At 42.7% G+C, this 27,746-nt stretch overlaps 1 protein-coding gene across 1 annotated transcript in view; it reads right to left on the bottom strand.

Annotated features, from left to right (window-relative positions):
• PPTC7 (protein phosphatase targeting COQ7) overlaps positions 1–27,746 on the bottom strand; it is a 62,897-nt gene that overhangs the window by 5,673 nt on the left and 29,478 nt on the right. Inside the window, exons 2-4 of the mRNA XM_069755164.1 lie at positions 20,675–20,854; positions 2,626–2,824; positions 1,058–1,181 (exon numbers count right to left, since the gene is read on the bottom strand). Of these exons, the coding sequence (XP_069611265.1) occupies positions 1,058–1,181; positions 2,626–2,824; positions 20,675–20,854 (503 nt within the window). The remainder of the gene's footprint in view (positions 1–1,057; positions 1,182–2,625; positions 2,825–20,674; positions 20,855–27,746) is intronic.

Below are 27,746 nucleotides of genomic sequence, written 5' to 3'. Positions count from 1 at the left end.
ACACTGCAACATCATATGTTCAATGACTGGTCTCTAATGTCAAGGGGACTAATCTACTGCCCCTTATTGTCATTGACAGGCATTGGAACCAGCATTACTAGCCATTATCTACTATATAATTGTCTAAGGGTCACTTCTGTATTTCTGTCCTTCTGTCTTTCTGTCACAGATATTCATTGGTCACGGCCATTGCCACGACCAATCAGCGACGGGCACAGTCCGGCAGCAAAATGGCCGCTCCATACTCCCCCTCCAGTCAGCCCTCACACAGGGTTAATGGCAGCGTTAATGGACCGCGTTATGCCACGGTGTAACGCACTCCATTAACGCAGCTATTAACCCTGTGTGACCAACTTTTTTACTATTGATGATGCGTATGCAGCATCAATAGTAAAAAGATCTAATGTTACAAATAATAATAATAATAAAAACGTTATTCTCACCCTCCGATCTGCGCGGTGTCCTCGGCAGTGCAAGCGACAGGCTCCGGTGCCAAGGATTATATGAAAAACTTGGCACTCGATATTTTTGAAGGATAAAACTGTTTTATTTCACATCCTGACAAACAAATCAATTGCTGAATGTTTTCGGTCCAACATGGACCTTCCTCAGAGCAATTAAGTTTATCTAGTAAACTATTATCCAGTGCCAAGGATGCTATATGAGAAGGACCTTCCATGACATCACTGTCATGTGACGTCATCACAGGTCCTGCGCTCATACCAACCCTGGGACCGGAAGCTGCCGCGTGCACAGCACACAGGCGCCAGGACTACAAGAGGCACCTCGGAAGGTGAGTATATGTTTATTTTTTAAAGTCTTTTTTAACCTGTTACATACATGGCTGGGCAATATACTACGTGGCTGGGCAGTATACTACGTCACTGGGCAATATACTACGCCAAGGACATGCATATTCTAGAATACCCTATGCGCTAGAATCGGGCCAAAATCTAGTTTATTCATAAGGAGAAAAGTATTGATATGGCTGTTAGGTGAAATCAGGACATACCACAATAAATGCAAATCCTAAATTTGGTCACATATGGCTGCATACCTTCAACTTTTTTAACTCTTGAAGAATCATATAATCCGGCATATTGTCGAAAAGTCCATCAGTAGCTGTTAGAATAATGTCACCGAGCTGAACATCAAATGAGCTGCTGTCTGCTGCATCCGGACTGCACGGAGGAGAATGAGAAGAAACATTAGCGTCTCCTCTGATATACATACAGAATAGAGAATTGTGCTACAACTACATTAATATAATGTACCCATTATTGATCTATTATAACCAGTTGTTTTATTACTCTACTATATCTTTTTTTGTTGTGCGTTAGAACATTTACATATCAAGGTTCAGTACAATGGTCAGCCTCCTGCTGAATGTGCATGGTGTGCCATCCGATGGGCTGGGGGAAGGATCCTGCACGCATCCTATGAACGGCTGCCATCTGAACACTCCCATCTAAATCTAACACACAGCTCCCTGCCAAGTGTACTGTTGCTTTCCCTTGCAAGAACACAGTGTGCTGCTGGAAATTTTCACACTGATGTGAAAGCAACATGAGACCACTTTGATCACATGCCTACAGTTCTGCTCAAAGGGAATGAGGAATCCCATCCAGCACATGCTCCTCAGTCCACAGCACGATTGCAGCATCTTTAACCTGTTCAAGACCAGGCCATTTGCCCCTATTCCTGACCAGGCACATTTTCATTTTTCTTCCTTCAAGCGGTTTAAAAGGATTCAGTTAGCCATTAAAAGGTATCAACCACTGAGGACTCTCAATTCTAAATATTTTTAAAAGGATTGTACATTTTTCTCTTGTTTTCACATCAGTTTTGTGATACATAGGGACTAGTTTTATGGTCTTTTTATACTCATTTTTTTCCTTTGATATCAGTGGGAAAATAAAGGAAATGTGTTTATTTTTTATGACCACAAAGGACCATTAAAATAAGTTTTAAATCATAAATCCCTTTCTGCAACCATTTTATATAGATATTGGACACTTTTTTCAGACATTTTTCATTTATTTCAGCCAATTGCAGGGAAAATTCAGCCTCACAGCTGCATAGAGCTGACCGTCTCCAAGGACCCAGCTGCTCCTGCTCCCTCCTTACACTTTACTCTGTATACACATAGCTTGTTCAGTGCCATTTATACAGCGATAGAGAAGGAAGAGACGGTAATAAACTTGCCTTTACTATGGGGAGTCTGGCTGTGTCAGACAGCCGGACTCCATACTAACACACAATGTTGTGTAGTTGCTCTACTATGCAGTAACGTTTTAAGAATATCACTGCAGAGTAGAACGTGGACCACCTGACATTTATAGTATATGGGTGGTCCTCAGTTGACACAGCTGAAACTCCTGTATTATTCAAAAATGTCATTTTTAGGCTTATTTTATTTCTAATGTCAACGTGCTTAAAATCAGTTCTGCAGTTCTTTAGAATGTTACTCAGTCTTGGAATAGGCCATGCATACTGGAGTAGTAGGGATCATCACCAACTATAGCGGTGTAAAGGGGCCAGGAATGGATAGAAAAATAGGAGCTCAATGCTAAGTAAAAAGGAACTTTATATTATTTAGTCATCGCCAGGTACATGGACACCCACCTGTCACTGAGTACCACACCTTCAGCCTCAGGAGGCGCTATAGACAGCTGGAATGGAGTGTTGAAGTAATGCTGCTGCTCATCTGACCGATGCACTACTTCTCCGGCCCGTACCACTAAGAAACCAGAATCTCCTAAGTTTGCTGTGTGTAAACGATGACTTCTTCTATCCAGAACCACCAAGCAGGCAGTGCTGCTTCCTTGAAGGAAACAAAAGTGAAATGCTTATGGACCAATTCATGGTTATACAGCAACTGAAGCAAAGAACAAAAAACTGTAGTAAGCTTAAGGGAAGGTACCGCGTTTGTAGATCATTAATAAATCACTGTAATGTAGCATAACATGCTGTTATAACCAAGTTTTAAATGCATGTGAAACAGATTTCATGTGTTATATGAGTTTAAAGAAGGCACTGGGGGCTGACATCTTGGTTTCACAGCAGTAGCATGACACTATCAGTGTCATATTATGGCACCCCATGGACATAGGAGATAATAGACCGCCACAGACCCTCTCTCTAACATTGCAGCAGCATTAGCAGTGAGCAGGGCACGCCTCTGTGGGCTGCACAACTCACTGCTGTAGGTGTGACTGACCACCATTTTATTATAGCCCAGTGCTATCTGCCGAGTTTCACTTACTCTCTATCGCAGGACAGAAGAAGCGCTCACTGGAGCCGGAGGATGGAGAGTGGGGAGTGCGGGTGATTTACCTCCCTGCTCCTCTGTTCTCCAGGCCCTGCACTGTGTGTCCTGAGCAGACATCCTCTGCTCTCACACGCTGCCCTGTGTGCTTCTCCTGCTCTGTCTCAGCCTCCCCCTCACACACAGTCCCGGTGATCTCCAGTAAGCTGCACTCACATTCTGCAGAGAGAGGGAGCTGACACCTGGAGAGAGAGAGAGAGAGAGAGCAGGGCAGCTGACAGGACAGGGATTAAGGTGGGGGTGGCAAGAATGTTTGTCACAAAACAGGAGAGAAGTAGCATGCACACAACAGGGATCACATACCCTTCCCCCATATATGTCCTGTGATCTCCCATAGACCAGCACACTGCTCTCCTGAAATACTCTGTGCTGCAGTCACCCTGTTCCTTCCACCATATATCTCCCTCTGTGACCCTGGAGGTGACTGTCTCTCTCCATGGGTGCTGTCTCTCGCCCCATGTGTGCTCTCCATCCCCCTGTGCCTGTTCGCTCTCTCCCCCTGCAAGTCTATCCCCATAGGTCGCTCTCGATCCTATGCACTCCTCTCCCCCTGCATGTCTCTCTCCCCATGAGTCGCTCTCCCTCCTCTCCCCCCTACATGTCTCACTCCCCATGAGTCGCTCTCCCTCCTATCCCCCTGCATGTCTCACTCCCCATGGGTCGCTCTCCCTCCCCCTGCATGTCTCACTCCCCATGCATGTCTCACTCCCCCATGGGTCGCTCTCCCTCCTCTCCCTCCTGCATGTCTCACTCCCCATGGGTCGCTCTCCCTCTCCCCCTGCATGTCTCACTCCTCATGGGTCGCTCTCCCTCCTCTCCCCCCTGCATGTCTCACTCCCCATGGGTCGCTCTCCCTCCTCTCCCCAATGCATGTCTCACTCCCCATGGGTCACTCTCCCTCCTGCATGTCTCACTCCCCATGGGTCACTCTCGCTCCTCTCCCTCCTGCATGTCTCACTCCCCATGGGTCACTCTCCCTCCTCTCCCCATTGCATGTCTCACTCCCCATGGGTCACTCTCGCTCCTCTCCCTCCTGCATGTCTCACTCCCCATGGGTCACTCTCGCTCCTCTCCCTCCTGCATGTCTCACTCCCCATGGGTCACTCTCCCTCCTCTCCCCATTGCATGTCTCACTCCCCATGGGTCGCTCTCCCTCCTATGCACTCCTCTCCCCCTCCATGTCTTTCCCCATTGCACACACAGCTCAGTGCTTGCGATAACAGGAGCTGCGGGGGTCATGCTGAAATGTCAGGGTGACCCCCAGAGCTGTGACTGTCACCTGCGGTAACGCTACCGCCGGTACTGTCGGTCACAGCGCTGCGGGATCATGCTGGCAGATGTCAGTGTGATTCCGCAGCTGACTGACCTGCAGCGGTGACCTGCTGTAAAAAAGCAGGCGCGGACCGATGAGACTACTGCTCCCATTGGGCTATGTCTGATGGGAGAGTAGTATCATCTGCCGCTACCTGTGCTCACAGTTTAAAAAAAAAAAAAAAAGTTACATTACATACATATTCACATAAAAATAAAAAAACACTCACGGCGGCGCAGTGATCCACCTCCTGTCAGTGTATCGCCGACTGTCTTTGAGAGCAGTCATATCACTGATGTGACTGCTCTCAAAGTGATCAGGATCGTCGTGGGACATTATGGATTATGTTCTCGGCGGACAGGTGAGGAATATTTGTGGTTTATTTTATTTTTGTTGCAGGAGACGAGGGATTCGGGGATTATGCGTTCGGTAAGTATAGTTTAATTAAGATTAAGAAAGGACTTTATTCTGGGTGTGTCTTTATTTACAATACAACTATAGGATTAGTAATGGATAGGTGTCTTACATACGCCTCTCCATTACTAAGCTGTGGGTTTGATGTCACCTGACAATAGAAAGGTGACATCAACCCCATAAATGTGAAACCAACTTGCTACTGCTACAGGGCATGTGGGAAGAGCCCGGCAAAGTGCCAGAAAAGACACATCTAATAGATGTGCCATTTCTGGGGCGGCTGAGAGCTGATGGTTTTTAGCCTGGGGGGGCAATATCCATGGCGCCTTCCTAGGCTATTTATATCCCGCAGCTGTTTGCATAACATTTGCTGGTTATTATAGGGGGACCCCACGTAATTTTTTTTGTTTGGGGTCCCCCATTTTAATAGCCACAAGTATACAGTTGTGTGTGTGTCAGCGTGCGCACACTCCCACCATAGACCAGCACACTGCTCTCCTGAAATACTCTGCTCCCTCCACCGTATATCTCACTGTGACCCCCCCCCATAGACCAGCCATATGGATCATGCATAATGCTGCCATATCTATTTATCACATGATACTCCCATAAAGACCACACAGTATACCGCCATATATATTTATGACATAATACTGCCATATAGATCACACATGATGCCGCCATATATATTTTTTACATAGTACTGTCATATAGACTACACTTGATGCGGACAAGTATTGTGTGATCTGTATTATGGCATTATGTGTGATCTATATGACGGTATTATATGTGATCTGTATGGTGGTATTATGTTTGATCAGTATGGTGGAATAATGTAAAAAATATATGACTATTATATGATAACTATATTGTGGGATTATGTGTGATCTATGTGGCATTATTATGTGACAATTATATGGTGGTTTTATGTGTGATCTACATGGGGTGTGTGATCTATATAACGATATTGTGTGTGATCTAACGGTATTGTGTGTGATCTATATGGCGGTATTATGTGAGAATTATATGGCGGTATTATGAGAACACTGTGGCGGTATGTGTGATCTATATGATGGTATTGTATGAGAACTATATGGCGCTATTATGTGTGATCTATATGGCGGTATTATGTGGGAACTATATGATGTTTATAGCCAAGGAAGCGGTTAATACCCAAGGATCTTCCCAGGCTATGAATATCAGCCGACAGCTGTATATTTAGCCTTTACTGGCCATTAAAATAAGGGGACCCCCCAAAAAACAATGTGGGGTCCCCCTATAATTAATAACCAGAAAAGGTTATGCAGACAGCTGCGGGCTGATGTTAATAGCCTAAGAAGGGGCCATGGATATTGCACCCACCCCCTTCCCCGGCTACAAACACCAGCTCAAAGCCACCCCTGAAATGGAGCATCTCTAAGATGCGCCAATTCCGGCACTTTGCCTCTCTCTTCCCACAACCCTGTAGAGGTGTCATATGGGTAATATTTGTGGGGTTAATGTCACCGTTGTATTGTAAGGTGACATCAAGCTGGCTTAGTAATGGAGAGGCATCAATAAGACACCTATCCATTACTAATCCTATAGTTAAGGGGTTAAATAAACACACAGCCAGAATAAAGTATTTTAATTAAATAAATCACTACACAGTTTCTCATCTTTATTAATCAGCTAATCCATGCAACACCCTCAATCTCCTGAAAAAAAATAAAAAAAATAAACCAGCAGTATACTCCCTGCTCCCGCACGCGCACACACACGCACACACACACACACACACACACACACACACACACACACACGGACACCCGCACATATTCACAGCTCACAGCCTCCGCCCATTTGTAAGAAAATATATATTTTTCATATAGAAATGTTTGCAAACAGTGCAAACATTGCATTAATACATTTTATTTACTATTTTAAGCTTAGTTTCACGAAAAAAAAAAATATCTACAAGAAAACTGGTGGCACCTTCCCTTTAAAAGCACTTATTTTCATGATGAGATCAAGCGGTGTTTTGTTTGAAATATTTAAAAATCGCAGCAAAATATATATGGTTTTGTATTACCATGAAAAATAAGACTTCTGAATCCCCCCAGAACACGCAATGTGTACTGCCGGTAACACCCCAGTTTCAGACCCGGGACCGGAGGGTATGTAGGAGTGATACACACTCCCGGCCAGTGGAGGTGGCCTCGCTCTCCATACATAATCCATAGTCTACTGGCCGGCCACATCACTAGATGGGGTACGGTCTTGCTCAATACAAGTGTATGGAGTGAGACCATGCCTACTAGCCGGGAGTATGTATAATGCATAAACATACCCTCCGGTCTGAAACAGGCGAATCCCCGCAGCGCACAGTGTGTGCGCTGAGGGGATTCATAACTCTGCTGTCACACACTGACTGCAGACTTGTCGGTTTTGACTGGACAATCCCTTTAAAATATAGTAAGTAGGCTCTCAGCACTCCCAATAGTGCCCTAAACATGCCCATTGTTACCACACAATCCAATGAGAAAGGCCTGAGGATTAAAAAAACAAAACCTTTCACTTTGTTATTCTAATAAAACACAATACATATCTTTAATTGCATTGGGAGTGCAGAGCGCCTTCTTTGGGCTCAGACATTTGTGTGCGGTCTGTATATGACATAATAATAATAAGAATAATAATCTTTATTTTTATATAGCGCTAACATATTCTGCAGCGCTTTACAGTTTGCACACATTATCATCACTGTCCCCGTTGGGGCTCACAATCTAAATTCCCACATTGCAAAAATATAAGAGAAGCTTTATAATTTATTTATCCATCCATGAAAAACCACTGTTGATCACACACTTGTGGTAAAAACACGGAAGCGTGAATGAGGCCCTACTATGTGAACAGGGCCTGAATAATACTAGCAAGATTGTACAAGCCTTTAATACCAGTCTGCCCTAACAGAAGATTTGGCAGCATTTGTTAGGGGCTTCTACTACAAATTAAGGCTTCACACAGCCAGGAAGTTTATAGCAAGGATGCTCTCCTAATCTACTAATGAAGTATTACATAATATAATTAACAAAGTAATACTTTAAAGAGGCTGTCCCATGATTAAAGAATACTTGTATAGTGCCCCCTGATGCACTGTTTTATTCCCTCTGAGAACATCCATCTAATATACTCAGTGCTGGCAATAAGTAGGCGCTTCTTGTTCTGATCATTTTTAGAGGGAATTTGTCAGCAGGTTTTGTGCTACCTCATCTGAGAGCAGACTGATGTAGAGAAAGAGACCCTGAATCCAGCGATGTATCACTTTATTTAGGTACAGCAGATGTGATACAATCTCTGCAGTAGATGTAGAAGAGCTCAAAAGCCAACTTTACCTAGACCACAGCTCTCTATGTACATTGTATATTCACAGCAGGCTGCTAATCAGTGCTGGGGTCATGGCTGAACCCGGAGGCGCTGGGATGCTAGTCCGGTAGTGATAGATACACCATCTTCAGCTGAGAAAATACTTATTGTATTGAACAACAGCACAGTGTCTAATAAGTGACATCCCGGAAGTCCGCACATCAGCCCCTACCTCATACTGCCCTCAGACTACATAGTAACAACCCTCTGACAGATTCGCTTTAACGGCTGGTCTGCACAAAAGCCGAAAACTGTTGTAGAACCTTTGAAAAGGCTTTTTTGTCTGCAGCAGAGTTGGCAAAACTTTAGCAGCTTCTGGCATTTTCATGCCAGTTTGAATTAACTCCACTGAAATGGGCAGAACTGGGAGGAGCCGGGGTGTAGCGGGGCATTTTGTACGCCAGTAATTGTACTCCATGGAGGCGCACACCACTCAGGAGAGGTTCAGCATTCATTAAGGTAGTGTGTGTTAAGGATCTGGGGAAGCCTGAGTCATATCGGCCAATCTCTCTGTTAACCATCGATGTCAAGCTCTTGGCCAAGGTGTTAGCTACCCGTTTGTCCAGCGTCATTGCTAACCTTGTACATCCGGATCAATCTGGTTTTATGCCTGACAGATCTACAGCGGTTAATCTGCGGAGGCTGCATATGAACCTGCAGCTGAAGTCTGACAATTGTGGCAGAAGGGTTATTGCATCCTTGGATGCCCATAAGGCGTTTGACAGTGTGGAGTGGGGATATCTCTGGCGGGTGTTGAAATGTATGGGTATTGGCCCGCAATTTGTGGCGTGGACTCAACTGTTATACTCACTACCAACAGCTAGAATTAGAGTGAATGGGGAGCTTTCTCAGCCTATAAAGCTGGCCAGAGGTACGAGGCAGGGTTGCCCACTGTCGCCCCTTCTGTTTGCCTTAGCTGTGGAGCCACTGGCCGCCAAGATCCGGCAATCGGATGAGGTCCCTGGGTTCAGATATGGGAGTGTGGAGGAGAAGATTGCATTATATGCAGATGACATCTTACTGTTCCTGGCGGACCCGGATGAAGCCTTGAAGGGGGCTATCGAGATCGTTGGGAAATTTGGAGACTTATCGGGATTGAGGATAAACTGGGATAAATCGGTCCTCTTTGAGGTGGATGAGGTGGAGGAGAGTAGAAGTGAGCCATTGGGAGAGGGGCGGCTTAAGGTAGTATCCCTTTTCAAATACCTGGGAATATGGATCTCGATGCCAGTTACAGAGTTTTTATATAGGAATTTGACACCTCTCATGGGCGCTCTTAAAGCAAAAGTGGATGCGTGGAATAAATTACACTTATCGGTGGTAGGTAGGGTTAATCTCATTAAAATGGTTGTGATGCCCAAATTACTCTACGTCCTACATAATGCGCCAGTTTGGATTCCACGTGGGAAATTCCGGCAGATTAATGCTCTATTTAGAAGTCTGATATGGGGGAGGCGGTGCCCACGTATTCGCCTGGAGACGCTTCAGCGACCCAAGGAAGATGGAGGATTGGCTTTACCTAATCCTGAGTTATATTTTCTTGCAGCCCAGAGCCAACATTTGAAGGGCTGGGCGCGGGAGGCGTCTTCCAGTGCGGTACAGCACTTGATGGAGGGGATGACGGACCGACGACCGGTAGCGCAGTGTCTGGAGGATGGTTCCTTGGATGCATTGGGGAAATTATACCCAACTATGTTTTTGATATATAAATTATGGACTAGACTGCGACAGATTCGGGGGGTCACGGGGCTGACTAAATTTACACCGATATGGTTTAATAATAATTTGGTTGAGTTTGCGGCCCTTGGAGTGCTGGCGGAGTGGCAGGCCAAAGGAATCCACTTGGTGGCTCAGATAATTCAACAACAAGGATTAAAGTCCTTTTCGCAGCTGCAAGGGGAGTTTGGACTGAGACCGACTGGGGAATATCAATATGCTCAGATGAAACATGCTTTTAAAGCTCAGAACAAGGGTGGTGGTATTGAGATCCAGGAGGACATAGTTCTGGAATACGTGTGTGGGGAAGGGTCCACAAGGGGAGTCATTACCACCCTTTATAAGGACCTTCTACATGCACATCTGCTAGACTTCCCTTTAAAAGCGAGAGCGAAATGGGAAAGAGATTTAGGCCCAATGGAGGATGAAACCTGGGAGTCGGTGTTGGAGTGGGTTCCACGAGTGTCACTGAGTGAGCCGTACAGACTATCGCAGCTGTACATCTTACACAGAGTCTATAAATCACCGGAAGTGTTGCACAGAGCGGGGTTGCGTGCTGACTCCGAATGCCCGAGATGTGGGACTGAGAATGCAGGAATATACCACATGATGTGGACATGTCCAAGACTGGTTGCTTTCTGGTTGGTAGTAATGAGCCGTGTGGAAGGGGCGTATAAATGCAGAGTGCCGAGGGATCCGATAGTGTGTATACTGGGACATGTAGAGGAAATCAGAGTGGATAACACCTGGAAGATAGCAATAGCTAGGCTATTATATATGGCAAGGAAGGTAATAGCAAGGAACTGGATCAAAGAGGAACCGCCTACAAGGGGTGAATTCCTGAATTATGTTAAATATGGTCTCAATTTGGAAAAGGGGGTCTATAAAAGACGTGGGAAAATAGAAACATTTGACAAAATGTGGTCTCCGTGGCTCGAGCTGGGATGAGTAGTTATGGGAAATGGGAGGATGAGGGCCTCTGAAAGGAAGAGAGTGCTAGAGGAACAAGCGGACATAAGTGAGTCAAATGGCTCAAAGAACCATCAATACTGGTAACAAAAGTATAACTGGGTATGAGCTGTCAGGGGAGGGGGGGGTTGGGTTTTGTTGGGATTGTTGGGGGCTTGGAAAATGTTAAAATTTTGCAAAATACTGGAAAATGCATAAATTGTATTGTTCACATTTGCTTTCAATAAAAAAACTATTTAAACAAAAAAAAAGGTAGTGTGTGTCTTGATGAATCGGCCTATTTGCCACCCAAACACAATGAAGTCAGTGAGTCTGTGCATGTGTGACCATCAGGAATGGAAACATTATTAGGCATTTTAAAAGAGGCTTAACACTACACCAGGCTTCACCCAAAACAAGTACCTAGCCGATCAATTTTTTCATCTTTAAAAGACTTCAATTAAAAAAAGTTATATTTTTGTGTAATCTCACAGAGAAACCCCATTTTGTCACAGGACAACCTCTAAAAATTCAGATCTGTGGGGACTTCAAAAGTAGGAGCTATCACCATTTCTTGGAAACCACACATGTCCACAATGCAAGTGGCCAAAAAACATGATCATTTTCCACTGTATACAGCACACCAAATTATTTGCAATTGACCTCTCATGGACTCGCAGAAATAAAATAAAAGCGCCCTTCTGGGAAGAAGGCAATTAGGTATTAATGGGTTCTTCGCTTACTTGTTTGAAGGCTCCCTAGTCTAGAAAGGAAGCACCCAATCAGTGCTCACTAAAAATCAAAGTGAAGAGTGACCACACAAGAGGAAGACGTGAAGACCTGCGGGGGCCACAGCTAGGCATGAGAAGGAGCGGCGGAGGTCGATTAGGCAAATAAATATATATATATATATATATATATATATATATATATATATATATATATATATATATATATATATATATATATATATATATATATATATATATATATATATATATATATATATACGGTATATATTTTCTAAGGGCCACTTCAGTCTGTCTGGTCCAATCAGCGACAGGCATAGTCCGGTCACGAGTTCGCCCCTTCCTACTCTATCAGTGCCCCCTCCATACTCCCCTCTAGTCAGTGCTCACACAGGGTTAATGGCTCCATTATGCCGCGGTGTAACATAGTAACATAGTTAGTAAGGCCGAAAAAAGACATTTGTCCATCCAGTTCAGCCTATATTCCATCATAATAAATACCCAGATCTACGTCCTTCTACAGAACCTAATAATTGTATGATACAATATTGTTCTGCTCCAGGAAGACATCCAGGCCTCTCTTGAACCCCTCGACTGAGTTCGCCATCACCACCTCCTCAGGCAAGCAATTCCAGATTCTCACTGCCCTAACAGTAAAGAATCCTCTTCTATGTTGGTGGAAAAACCTTCTCTCCTCCAGACGCAAAGAATGCCCCCTTGTGCCCGTCACCTTCCTTGGTATAAACAGATCCTCAGCGAGATATTTGTATTGTCCCCTTATATACTTATACATGGTTATTAGATCGCCCCTCAGTCGTCTTTTTTCTAGACTAAATAATCCTAATTTCGCTAATCTATCTGGGTATTGTAGTTCTCCCATCCCCTTTATTAATTTTGTTGCCCTCCTTTGTACTCTCTCTAGTTCCATTATATCCTTCCTGAGCACCGGTGCCCAAAACTGGACACAGTACTCCATGTGCGGTCTAACTAGAGATTTGTACAGAGGCAGTATAATGCTCTCATCATGTGTATCCAGACCTCTTTTAATGCACCCCATGATCCTGTTTGCCTTGGCAGCTGCTGCCTGGCACTGGCTGCTCCAGGTAAGTTTATCATTAACTAGGATCCCCAAGTCCTTCTCCCTGTCAGATTTACCCAGTGGTTTCCCGTTCAGTGTGTAATGGTGATATTGATTCCCTCTTCCCATGTGTATAACCTTACATTTATCATTGTTAAACCTCATCTGCCACCTTTCAGCCCAAGTTTCCAACTTATCCAGATCCATCTGTAGCAGAATACTATCTTCTCTTGTATTAACTGCTTTACATAGTTTTGTATCATCTGCAAATATCGATATTTTACTGTGTAAACCTTCTACCAGATCATTAATGAATATGTTGAAGAGAACAGGTCCCAATACTGACCCCTGCGGTACCCCACTGGTCACAGCGACCCAGTTAGAGACTATACCATTTATAACCACCCTCTGCTTTCTATCACTAAGCCAGTTACTAACCCATTTACACACATTTTCCCCCAGACCAAGCATTCTCATTTTGTGTACCAACCTCTTGTGCGGCACGGTATCAAACGCTTTGGAAAAATCGAGATATACCACGTCCAATGACTCACCGTGGTCCAGTCTATAGCTTACCTCTTCATAAAAACTGATTAGATTGGTTTGACAGTCCGTTAACGCTGCTATTAACCCTGTGTGACCAACTTTTTACTATTGATGCTGCCTATGCAGCATCAATAGTAAAAAGATCTAATGTTAAAAATAATTTAAAAAAAAACAAAAAAACCTGCTATTCTCACCTTCTGTAGTCCGCCGAGACGTGCGCGGCTGCCGCCAGCTTCCGTTCCCAGAGATGCATTGCGAAATTACCCAGAAGACTTAGCGGTCTCACGAGACCACCAAGTCATCTGGGTAATTTCGCAATGCATCCTGGGAATGGAAGATGGCGGCAGCCGCACGAGCATCGGCACAGCTTCGCTGGATCCCGGCGGGTGAGTATATAACTATTTTTTATTTTAATTTTTTTCTTTATTTTATTTTTTAACAGGGATATGTGCCCACACTGCTATATACTAAGTGGGCTGTTTTATATACTGCGTGGCTGCTATATACTTCGTGACCAGTGTTACATACTATGTGGGCTGTGTCATATACTATGTGGGCTGTGCTATATACTACATGGCTGCTATATACTACGTGGCCAGGGTTAGATACTATGTGGGCTGTGTTATATACTGCGTGCCCTGTATTAACGCATCAGTTATTCTACAGTATGTATGTATGTATGTATGTATGTATGTATGTATGTATGTATGTATGTATGTATGTATGTATGTATCAGCCACATAGTATGTAGCACAGGCCACGTAGTATTTGTCTGCTATATACTACATGGCTCCTATATACTATGTGGCCGCTATATACATATATTCCGGAATAACCGATGCGTAGAATCGGGGGTGTGTATATATATATATATATATATATATATATATATATGTATATATGTATATATGTATATATGTATATATGTATATATGTATATATGTATATATATATATGTGTGTGTGTGTGTGTGTGTGTGTGTGTGTGTGTGTGTGTGTGTGTGTGTGTGTGTGTGTGTGTGTGTGTGTGTGTGTGTGTGTATATATATATATAATTGTCTAAGGGTTTTTCCGTCTGTCTGTCTTTCTGGCCTCGACCAATCAGCAACGGGCACAGCGACGATGATGTCATAAAGGACGTAGACATCTCACGTTTCTGATTCAGCGACGGGCACAGTATCGACGTAGATGTCATAATGGTTGCCATGGCGACGATGACATACTACGGGGACATGCATATTCTAGAATACCCGATGCGTTAGAATCGGGCCACAATCTATCTATCTATCTATATATTATATATATATATATATATAATTGTCTAAGGGTTTTTCTGTCTGTTTGTCTGTCTGTCCTGGAAATCCCGGCTCTCTGGCGGCCTCGACCAATCAGCAACGGGCACAGTATCGACGTAGAAATCCCGCGTCTCTGATTGGTCGAGGCCGCCAGGCCTCGACCAATCAGCGACCGGCACAGCGACGATGATGTCATAAAGGATGTAGAAATCCCACGTTTCTGATTCAGCGACGGGCACAGTATCGACGTAGATGTCATAATGGTTGCCTCGACCAATCAGCGACGGGCACAGTCTGCCGTGAATTCTGGAATCATCATTGTCCATATACTACGGGGACATGCATATTCTAGAATACCCGATGCATTAGAATCGGGCCACTATATATATATATATATATATATATATATATATATATATATATATATATATATATATATATATATATATATATATATATATATATATATATATATATATATATATATATATATATATATATATATATATATATATATATATATATATACATATATATACATATATATACATATATATACATACACACACACACATATATATATGTACATACACACATATATATATACATACACACACATATATACACACTAAAATCAATGGGTTGCCTATGTAACACCGCACAAAGAATGACACAAACCGTTATCAAATTAGGAAAAAAAAAAAAATTGTGTTTGGAACAAGAGAGACCTTCTGTTAACCCAGAATTTCCTAGTATTGTTTACAAGGCTGGGGTTTTAAAATTAAACAACCTCTTTTAGATCCCTCATTACATTGTATTTCCAGTGCAGTGGATCATCAGTCTGTGCAGTGTCATTTTCTATAAATCAGCATCAGGTTTCTCTGCCTCCACAAGCGCTGTTCAGAAGGTCAGCGAAACCTGCCCAGACACATTGGCTGTAATCACTGGTCCCTTTCTGTACTAAAAACCTATCCGCCTTGAGAGTTATTAATATGATCTCCTATACTTGGAAAGTCATAAAATGGATCCTCGCACTTCGGCAGAACATCCTGTTCCTGTCTGACCTTTACATTTAGATTAAGAGGAACATATGTCCTATCATAAGATCTGCATGAGCCCTCCAGATATATTCCACCTTGACCCTCTTCAAGATTTGGGGGACTAAACAATATTATGACAAGAATGGGAAATGTACTTTGTTTATAAAAAAAAAAAAAAAAAAAAAAAAAAAAAAAGATGTAGTGAATCATGTAAACTACTTCAGTGACTAGATGACCCCCAGATATTCTTCATTTTTTAAAAGGGTATTCGTTCTATAAAATGTGATCAGACAGCTCTAGGAGATGCCATCAATTTATATAAGGGTCCAACCTCAGGCTGCTACCATCCTGAGACTAAAAGAGGCCACGGGCTGATATTTTATAATTTATAGGTCCTAAATCAGCACTGTGGCCTCTTCTATTCTCAGGATGGGTGGAGGCAATCCATCGGCCGACTCCACTTCAGATAAATAAGGAATAAGCAGTAATAGATTGCTCAATGCACATAGGTTTATATTGTTCTCAGAAGTGTGAGTCCTGCGCTGTCGAGAACAAAGATCATTTCACCCAACAAACGCTTTTGCTCGTTCATCAGGTGAATGGCAGCCAGATTAGACTGCGTAATTATCGAGAAGGAGCATTCTTAAAGTTCGTTCACGTTAATTGTGTACGGTACTTTAAATTCACTTTTATATACATACATACATACATACATACATACATACACACTCTCCCTCTTATAAATCCCCTGCAGACTTTTTTCCGCACTTTTCTATGAAGATGACCATTTTTCACGTTACAAGTTCTACACTTTGCTTCATATTTGGAATTTGACAGATTTCGTCTGTTTCAACTACATATACTCCATCTTTTTCTTTAGCCACCTATAGGCCTCCTTTTTCACATATATTATGGGTTTCCATTTTTCCCATGCTTTTTATAGCACATCTGGCTCATCATCACTATTGTATGTTTGGTCCCATTAGAATATTGCGTCTGCTCATTTTCTGCTATAGCTGCGGTTATACCTTGTACCTATATTTTGGGGTTGCATCTTAGTGAATTATGGTCAGACACGTGGTTGTTTCTACTTCTGTGCACTTTGTTTTATCTTAGGCTTGTCTTCATATACTGTAGTTTTGTAATCCATAAATAAAATTTGTGTGCTTTTTTGTTTATTTACTTGGTAATTGTTGTGCCCTGTTTTTACAATGTACCTATTTCTTGTGTTATTTTGCTTAGTATCCTTTACACTGCTGACCAGAACATGGTATTTTTTCTATGGTGCCTGCCTTGGTCGTTAGAAACCAAAACAATATAAAAGTCATCATAAGTAATGCACATTTTAGGAAAAACTTAATAAAAATCAGTGTTAAAAGATGGAAGCCGTTATTTGCCACAGATACCTGTATGAAACAAGAATACTACAAAATAGGCAAATAACTGTGCTACATTGTAACTCAAGTACAATTGAAATGCCAGCACAGAAGTTATTGCAGGCAAGTAAAGGACATGACGTAAAGTAGCCCTGCCACAAACCTCAGTGTGGGATTATAATGCATTTAACAAAAATAATGAATTGCATATCGCTGTACAGCAGCGGATCTTTAGGGGATTTCTAGATACATTGGACTACTCTCCTTGGGCCATTGTTTGGGTGACCTATGGATTATAGGCATTAACACACATCCTCCTAATTACCAGCAGTTATATGTATATACGGTATACACACACACACACACACAATATCTAATATATAAAGCTGAATGTGTGTGTATGTATGTGTGCATGCATGCATGCATGCATGTACAGTAAAGACCAAAAGTTTGGACACCTTCTCATTTAAAGATTTTTCTGTATTTTCGTGACTATGAAAATTGTACATTCACACTGAAGGCATCAAAACTATGAATTAACAGATGTGGAATTATATACTTAAAGTGTGAAACTGAAATTATGTCTTATATTCTAGGTCCTTCAAAGTAGCCACCTTTTGCTTTGATGACTGCTTTGCACACTCTTGGCATTCTCTTGATGAGCTTCAAAAGGAATGGTTTTCACTTCACAGGTGTGCCCTGTCAGGTTTAATAAGTCGGATTTATTGCCATATAAATGGTGTTGGGATCATTAGTTGTGTTGTGCAGAAGTCTGGAGGATGCACAGCTGATAGTCCTACTGAATAGACTGTTATAATTTGTATTATGGCAAGAAAAAAGCAGCTAAGAAAAACAACTGACCTTCATTACTTTAAGAAATGAAGGTCAGTCCGAAAAATTGGGAAAACTTTGAAAGTGTCCCCAAAGAAACTGGCTCACATGAGGACCGCCCCAGGAAAGGAAGACCAAGAGTCACCTCTGCTTCTGAGGGTAAGTTTATCTGAGTCACTAGCCTCAAATCGCAGGTTAGCAGCAGCTCAGATTAGAGACGAGGTCAATGCCACACAGAGTTCTAGCAGCAGACACATCTCTACAACAACTGTTAAGAGGAGACTTTGTGCAGCAGGCCTTCATGGTAAAATAGCTGCTGGGAAACCACTGCTAAGGACAGGCAACATGCAGAAGAGACTTGTTTGGGCTTTGCTTTGCTGGTGACACTGTTGGGGATTTATTCAAAATTGAAGGCATACTGAACCAGCATGGCTACCACAGCATCTTGCAGCAGCATGCTATTCCATCCGGTTCGCGTTTAGTTGGACCATCATTTATTTTTCAACAGGACAATGACCCCAAACACACCTCCAGGCTGTGTAAGGGCTATTTGACCAAGAAGGAGAGTGATGGGGTGCTACGCCAGATGACCTGGCCTCCACAGTCACCAGACCTGAACCCAATCGAGATGGTTTGGGGTGAGCTGGACCGCAGAGTGAAGGCAAAAGGGCCAACAAGTGCTAAGCATCTCTGGGAACTCCTTCAAGATTGTTGGAAGACCATTCCTAGAGACTACCTCTTGAAGCTCATCAAGAGAATGCCAAGAGTGTGCAAAGCAGTCATCAAAGCAAAAGGTGGCTCCTTTTAAGAACCTAGAATATAAGACATAATTTCAGTTGTTTCACACTTTTTTGTTAAGTATATATTTCCACATGTGTTAATTCATAGTTTTGATGCCTTCAGTGTGAATGTACAATTTTCATAGTCATGAAAATACAGAAAAATCTCTAAATGAGAAGGCGTGTCCAAACTTTTGGTCTGTATTTTCTTTGTTTGTCCAAGATTGGCATCTGCACTGTCGCAGCTACAGCCACAAAATTTTGCACACAGTCACACGTCTGGACCCCGAGAGTGTCATAGGATATGCTGTGAGGCGAAATTTTAACCACGCGCATTCCAATTCACGAAACAATTTTGCCCCCATCTACATAATGGGGAAAAAGTGAAAGGAAAAGCGTTGGAGGCAAATTGACAGCTGCCAGATGTGAACAAGGGGGATTAAAAGAATGAGAGCGATGGCGCCAAAGAGTATATACCGTACAGTTGCTAAGGTGGGGCCCCGACATGGGATACTTACTACACACGGGGATATGAACACACACACACAAAATGCGCCACACACTACCACGTGCTTGAACACATACCACCCTCAGCACACATTTCACTACACATACACCAACCTCGCCACATAAAAGTCAAAACACAAAAGTCGCCACTCAAAACTCACCACGCACAAAACTCACCTCATGGAAAACTCACCACACGCAAAACTTGCACACGCGGAAAAATTGCCATAAGCACAAAAGTTGCAACACATGCAAAAGTTGCCTCACACAAAACTTGCACATACTCAAAATGCACCACACAAAACTCGCCACGCGCAAAACTCGCCACGCGCAAAACTTGCTGCACACAACTTGCTACACTAACCTGTCACATGCAACTCGACACACAAAAAGTTGCTACACGCATGTCGCCACACAACTGAACACACACAACTGGACACATGAAACTCGCCCTAAAACACACACAAGTCTGGTATTATCCTTCAAAAATAAAAATCTGATTAATAAGCAGACAAACTACAAGAGCAACAAATGTACCATATAGGAAATAAGGCAGCTGTCAGTCACATGACCTGTCTATTATGTGTATGCGTGAGCTTATATATACTGACAGGGGGAGCTTCCTGTTGGCTTGGGATTTATCAGGCTGCCAATAGCAACCAATCACAGCTCAGCTTCTATTTTGCTACAGTTAATTAATCTGAGCTCTGATTAATGCAAGATGCAAACTCGGCTTTGGGAAAATGGCCGCCGCGATATCTTCTGCGCACGCGCTGCATCCCGCAGCCATTTTCCTGAAGCCCCGTGCAGCAGAGCACTCCATCTGCGCACGCGCGGCCCCAGGAAGATGGCCGCCCCCACCGATGACAGGGGGTAATAGCGCAGATCGCGCGCTGCTTCTTCACGTGCGCGCAGTGGATTCGTCACTGCGACATGCGCACACCACTACGCCACCAACGGAAAGCTGGGGAAGAAAAGAGCGATGTCACCACGCCCACCTGACCTGACCAGCCTGATTGACAGGCGAAAACAGCGACTTTGGTAATGTATTGCTCAGCATAGGTGGGGAATCAGGGTACACTACATACACTATAGTAACGCACAGCGCAGGCCCTATTTAACAGTATTTATATCTCAATCTGAAAAAACGGGGTGACAGGTTCCCTTTAAGATTTATCCATGGCTGCAGTATCATAAATGTGCTTTCACATATTAAAAATATTAATTAAATGAACACTAAATATCACCATTTAGTTATTTTTTAAATCTAACACTAATTTAGTATTGCAAACATTTTCAGACAGTCTTTTATACCAGAGAATCCCAGTATAACATCAGTCAGACTATTTACCTAATAAAGGTACTTTGTTCTGGAGCAGCTCACAGTAACTTGAGGTCAGGATCCCAACAGGATGCGTTGGCACAAACCGTCCTTCTTTAACTAAACGTTCGCATGTGCGCATAAGAGTCTCGGAAAACTGAGATGGGTCAACTCCATAGTCTCGCCATCCACCCACGCCATCGGCGACACCTGGAAATAAGAGGAATAACTTATTGCTTCACATAAATATGCAGTTAAAAAGCAATTGTCAATTTACTCATACGGTAAAAGGGTAACATTACATTCCGGTAACTTTAGGATAAATTGTGTGTATTTTTGGCTGTAGTTTTTCCCTCTGCAGTTTCTCCGTCCTCATTTACAATTGCTTCGGAGCTGGTAGGAGACTAGCTACAGTGATCTCCCCAAATACACAGCACACAGAGGGATTCCTGCGCTTTATTCTTTATTTAGCACACAAGACAGATCAGCAGCCTGAAGGACAATATACAGACGTGCTGAGCATTGTACGTGTGAATCCAGCTCTGGGGTGAGGTAAAAGACTTGTTAGAAATCTCCGCACACTATTTGTCTGTGCAACAACCAACTGTGCTGTCAGTTTGTTGTTGTTTTTTTTACCTGAATGAATGGCAAGTTCAAGAAAAAGAGAGAAGAAAGAAGTAGATTTTATTACAGGAGCACTGCACTGCAGCATCCATCACTATTCCGTCAAGAGTGGATTTCAGCACTGATTGAATAATGAAGACTGCATTCGATCAAAAGCTGCCGATTGGCCGCAATGCTCATGTGATATCAAGCCACAACCCCTTATGAAGCTAGAGAGCACAACAGGTTGGCTGGATGCAGGGAATTTCTCTTTTTTGGGGACCATTTGCTTTTTAAATTGGGTATAACACAATCAAACCTTATGCGCCAGATCCTGATACAAGCATATTAGTAATTCTGTCCAAATATTTATTTAAAGCGGTTTTCTGGGCATGAGAAATTTCCACACTCACTACGACTGTAGGATGGCGAATTCTGACAGTGTGCATTATACACACACAATCAGGATTTCCTAAATTGCCAGATCGAGTGGGTGGTCACATGCCAATTAGTGTTTCATCTGCTTCTCTCAATAGTCTATTGAGGAACAGATGAGAACTACCCAGCAAGTGACCAACTGCTCAGTCTGCAAATTGAGGGGGAAACTAGACCGTGCGCAAAATGCCAGGATTCACTAATATAACAAAACTAGACTACAGAAATTTACCTCAATCCCAGAAACCTTTCTAATGAATGATATTCCCTGTATTACAAAAAGGACCTTCATATTTTATATTTTTCCTTCATAATTCTTCTTCCTTTACAAGAGTATCAAAGAGGGACCTTAGAGAGAGATCTTAGACACCCGACACGTCCTCCATTTACATAACCTTACAGCACGTTCTTCTTGATGTTGCAATTTCAATGTTGAGGAATGTATAATATCACATTACTAAATTAAAAGTTAGGCTACTTTCACATCTTTGATGGAGACTCAATTGGAGATTACACCAAGAATTCTGAACATAATGCAGCATGCTGCGCTATTTTATCTATTAAAATGTCAGCCACCATAACAGAAACCTGATGAACCCCATCATAGTCAATGGAGTCTGTTGGGTGCTGTTGATGTCCACTATGTCACAGTTCCAGCATTGCCATTTTTTCTGCCATTCTCCTCCTGGAATAGACACAAATCTGGAAATAAGTAATGCAGATGTGAACGAAGCCTATGCACCTCCATTACAATATATATTTTACTAGCACATAACGTCCTTCAAAAAGGTGCCTTGACAGACTGAGAATGGGATTTTTGTCCTGACCCAGCTTTGAACCCTATAATCTGAGAGAAACATGTTACCAGACTACTGCCTGGACAGATTAATCAGATTCTATTAAAAAGAATAGAGGTCAACCTTCCCACCACCTGTTCATCATAAAGGAGGAACAGATTGCAATGTAAAGGTCATCCCCACTGACATTGTGAAAAAGTTCCTTACACACACCATTCATTTTAATCAATAGATCTTGGAATAATAATAATTTCCATAATTGGACAGGTGTTAAATAAAATGTTCCGGTGCTGAGATAATCTTATAAACGTGCCCCTGCTGTGTACTGTGTAATGTTTGAGTCTGACCGTACAGGAACATGATCTGATCATAGCACAGCTCCTGGGCAGAAGGGGAACCAAAAGACTATACAGACAAGACATTATGGGGTTACAAATGATTCTTTGAGGCAAAACACACACACAAAAAAAAAAAAAAGGCAGCAAAATGTTTTACCTCACAAAAAGAATCAGCCATGACCCCCTGCTGTCCTGTCTGTATCCTCTTTTGCTTCCCCCCTGCCCAGGAGCTGTAGTATGATCAGACCATGTTCCTGCACGGTGACACAGACATTACACAGCAGGGGCATAATTATAAAAGATTATCTCAGCACAGGAACATTTTTTTTTTTAAACACATCCAATAGTGGTATTATTCCAAGATGTATTGATTAAAATAAACTTTAAAATTAACTTAGTTTGTGGGAAAACCCTTTTACGTTTTTGTGAACTGCAGCATTGAAAGAAAATTGGTTGTATTCAGTGTGACCAGGATTTCTCTTGGGTGCCACTTACAGAACTTGGACAATTTGATATTCATGAGAAGAGGCTGACAAAGTATTTAGAAATAAATAGAAAAATGTCTCCTGCTCATGTCAGTTTATTTATAGGTATGTACGGTAAATCTGATGCAGAGTGCCAGGGATTAGAGGTCAGTGCAGATTAACACTAAGTGTGATTACATGCGAACAGTGACCAACACATCAGCACAAACCCCTACTCAACATGGCCAGAAGTATGTGGACACCCAAACAAGACCCCCATATGAACCAGCAGAAGATTTCCCTACACAACTATAGACACTGGTTACGGTCTTTGCTGCATTCACCGTCCCCTGACTGTATGGATCATTGTCCATTCAATTACAAAATAAGTGAGGTCAGGAACTGATTGTTGGGGATAAGGTTTGGCTCACTGGTCATGACTGTTTCCAACAAGGTTTTCCACACCAAGCTTGCTAAATTTTGTCTTTAGCTGTTCCTAAGAAGGTTCTCTATGATAAAACCATATGAACTTTCTCAATGCATTGTTAGCTTCTCTCTTTCAGTCCATGTTCACACAACAGATATGATGCAGATATGCAAGAGAATCTGAGGCAGACCCTCCAATTTGTGCCGCGGAGCTGCTTCAATAAGTGACCCATTTCCTTTGGAGAATGTGTGCTGAAATCAGTGTGAAAGTTGTGTTGTGTGAACATACCTTGGGCTGAATTCCCAGGGATGCTTAATGGGGGTTTTCCATTACTTGGACAATCCCTTATCAATCAATAGGTTTCCCCCCCTTTTAAAATCGTAACAGCTATATTCACCTCCAGTGCAGGTGCTGTTCCAGCGGTATCACCACTGGCTTTCCAGGTCCCATCCTTTGGACAAATCAGACACCCAGAAGAAGTGAGAACTGTGGTTGTTTCCTCACTTCCTCTGGTTCCCCTGGTTGTTATAAGGAGAGGAGAGTGATGTGGCCAGGAGAGCAGGTGCTGAAATGATCCAAACCAGCCAAACCATGCTGGTAAACTGGAGATACCGGTAAACAGTAGCAACTTCAAGCATATAGATGGATGGATAGTGGTACCTATAAAATGGACGATATACTACAACAACAAGATGGGTCAGTGGGTAGAGTAAAGTGCATTACTATACTCCCAGCTTCAAGAAAACCGCTGGACACCACTTCATTCAGAAATGATTCATACATCTGACTTTTATATTCTGGATATGGACAAGCAGCGGGTCCTAATCCGGCTATATATATATATAGTGTGAGGAGACCTCATGGTCTGTACTCGCATGTGTAAAACAGCCTTACTCTGGCACAGGTGAAGAGTTTCGACATATGGGTACAGTGTCCAATGCTGCATTACTCTTCATTTAGCCCCTTCGTCACTGCCATTCTATTTATAACTAGCTGAAGAGCCCGGCGTTGCCTGGGCATAGCAAATATCTGGTTAGTTATAGCACCTTGCTTCTCTTATTTCCCCCTCACGCTTCTAATTTCCCCCCCCCCCCCCCCCTCACGCCTCTCATTCATCACTCCACTATTTTCCCTCACTCCTCATTTTGCACTCACACCTCTCATTTTCCCCTCAGTATATACATGTTTGTAATCTCCCTTATATACAGTGGGGCAAAAAAGTATTTAGTCAGTCAGCAATAGTGCAAGTTCCACCACTTAAAAAGATGAGAGGCGTCTGTAATTTACATCATAGGTAGACCTCAACTATGGGAGACAAACTGAGAAAAAAAAATCCAGAAAATCACATTGTTTTTTTAACATTTTATTTGCATATTATGGTGGAAAATAAGTATTTGGTCAGAAACAAACAATCAAGATTTCTGGCTCTCACAGACCTGTAACTTCTTCTTTAAGAGTCTCCTCTTTCCTCCACTCATTACCTGTAGTAATGGCACCTGTTTAAACTTGTTATCAGTATAAAAAGACACCTGTGCACACCCTCAAACAGTCTGACTCCAAACTCCACTATGGTGAAGACCAAAGAGCTGTCAAAGGACACCAGAAACAAAATTGTAGCCCTGCACCAGGCTGGGAAGACTGAATATGCAATAGCCAACCAGCTTGGAGTGAAGAAATCAACAGTGGGAGCAATAATTAGAAAATGGAAGACATACAAGACCACTGATAATCTCCCTCGATCTGGGGCTCCACGCAAATCCCACCCTGTGGGGTCAGAATGATCACAAGAACGGTGAGCAAAAATCCCAGAACCACGCGGGGGGACCTAGTGAATGAACTGCCGAGAGCTGGGACCAATGTAACAAGGCCTACCATAAGTAACACACTACGCCACCATGGACTCAGATCCTGCAGTGCCAGACGTGTCCCACTGCTTAAGCCAGTACATGTCCGGGCCCATCTGAAGTTTGCTAGAGAGCATTTGGATGATCCAGAGGAGTTTTGGGAGAATGTCCTATGGTCTGATGAAACCAAACTGGAACGGTTTGGTAGAAACACAACTTTTCGTGTTTGGAGGAAAAAGAATACTGAGTTGCATCCATCAAACACGATACCTACTGTAAAGCATGGTGGTGGAAACATCATGCTTTGGGGCTGTTTCTCTGCAAAGGGGCCAGGACGACTTCTCCGGGTACATGAAAGAATGAATGGGGCCATGTATCGTGAGATTTTGAGTGCAAACCTCCTTCCATCAGCAAGGGCATTGAAGATGAAACGTGGCTGGGTCTTTCAACATGACAATGATCCAAAGCACACCGCCAGGGCAACGAAGGAGTGGCTTCGTAAGAAGCATTTCAAGGTCCTGGAGTGGCCTAGCCAGTCTCCAGATCTCAACCCTATAGAAAACCTTTGGAGGGAGTTGAAAGTCCGTGTTGCCAAGCGAAAAGCCAAAAACATCACTGCTCTAGAGGAGATCTGCATGGAGGAATGGGTCAACACACCAACAACAGTGTGTGGCAACCTGGTGAAGACTTACAGAAAACGTTTGACCTCTGTCATTGCCAACAAAGGATATATTACAAAGTATTGAGATGAAATTTTGTTTCTGACCAAATACTTATTTTCCACCATAATATGCAAATAAATTGTTAAAAAAACAGACAATGTGATTTTCTGGATTTTTTTTTCTCAGTTTGTCTCCCATAGTTGAGGTCTACCTATGATGTAAATTACAGACGCCTCTTATCTTTTTAAGTGGTGGAACTTGCACTATTGCTGACTGACTAAATACATTTTTGCCCCACTGTATAGTATACACCTGTATGTCATCTCCCCTGTATATAGTATATACCTGTATGTCATCTCCCCTGTATATAGTATATACCTGCTGTATGTCATCTCCTCCTGTATATAGTATATAACTGTCATCTGCTCCTGTATATAGTATATACCGGTGTGTCATCTCCCCTGAATATAGTATATACCTGTATGTCATCTCCCCTGTATATAGTATATACCTGCTGTATGTCATCTCCTCCTCTATATAACTATGTGTCATCTCCTGTTTTATACAGTATATACCTGTAGGTCATCTCCTCCTGTATTAGACCCCGTTCACACGTTATTTGGTCAGTATTTTTACCTCAGTATTTGTAAGCTAAATTGGCAGCCTGAAAAATCCCCAGCCAACAGGAAGCAATCCCCCCTGGCAGTATATATTAGCTCACACATACACATAATAGACAGGTCATGTGACTGACAGCTGCCATATTTCCTATATGGTACATTTGTTGCTCTTGTAGTTTGTCTGCTTATTAATCAGATTTTTATTTTTGAAGGATAATACCAGACTTGTGTGTGTTTTAGGGCGAGTTTCATGTGTCATGTGTGTGTTGAGTTGTGTGTGGCGACATGCGTGTAGCAACTTTTTGTGTATTGAGTTGCATGTGACAGGTTAGTGTAGCAAGTTGTGTGCATTAAGTTTTGCGCATTGCGAGTTATTAAAGACTAGATGGTGGCCCGATTCTAACGCATCGGGTATTCTAGAATATGCATGCCCGCATAGTACATTGCAGAGCCCGCGTAGTATATAGCAATGTGGGCATCATATCCCTGTTAAAAAAAAGAATTAAAATCCATGACATACAGAGGCCGCGATCAATGAATATCCGTGACAGACAAAGAAAGAGACAGACGGAAGTGACCCTTAGACAATTATATAGTAGACTAGATGGTGGCCCGATTCTAACGCATCGGGTATTCTAGAATATGCATGTCCACGTAGCATATTGCCCAGCCACGTAGCATATTGCTCAGCCACGTAGCATATTGCCCAGTCACTTATTGCCCAGCCACGTAGTATATAGCACTGCCCATGTAGTACGGTGTATTGCCCAGTCACGTAGTATATTGCCCAACAACATAGTATATAGCAGAGCCACGTAGTATATTGCCCATCCACATAGTATATTGGCCAGCACAGAGCCACGTAGTATAGAGACTTAAAAAAATAAAACTAAACATATACTCACCTATAGC

Source organism: Ranitomeya imitator, chromosome 1 (assembly GCF_032444005.1).
Source record: "Ranitomeya imitator isolate aRanImi1 chromosome 1, aRanImi1.pri, whole genome shotgun sequence".
Taxonomy (NCBI): Eukaryota; Metazoa; Chordata; class Amphibia; order Anura; family Dendrobatidae; genus Ranitomeya; species Ranitomeya imitator.
The sequence above is the reverse complement of the archived record's forward strand: the minus strand, read 5'-3'. Positions and strand labels throughout refer to the sequence as shown.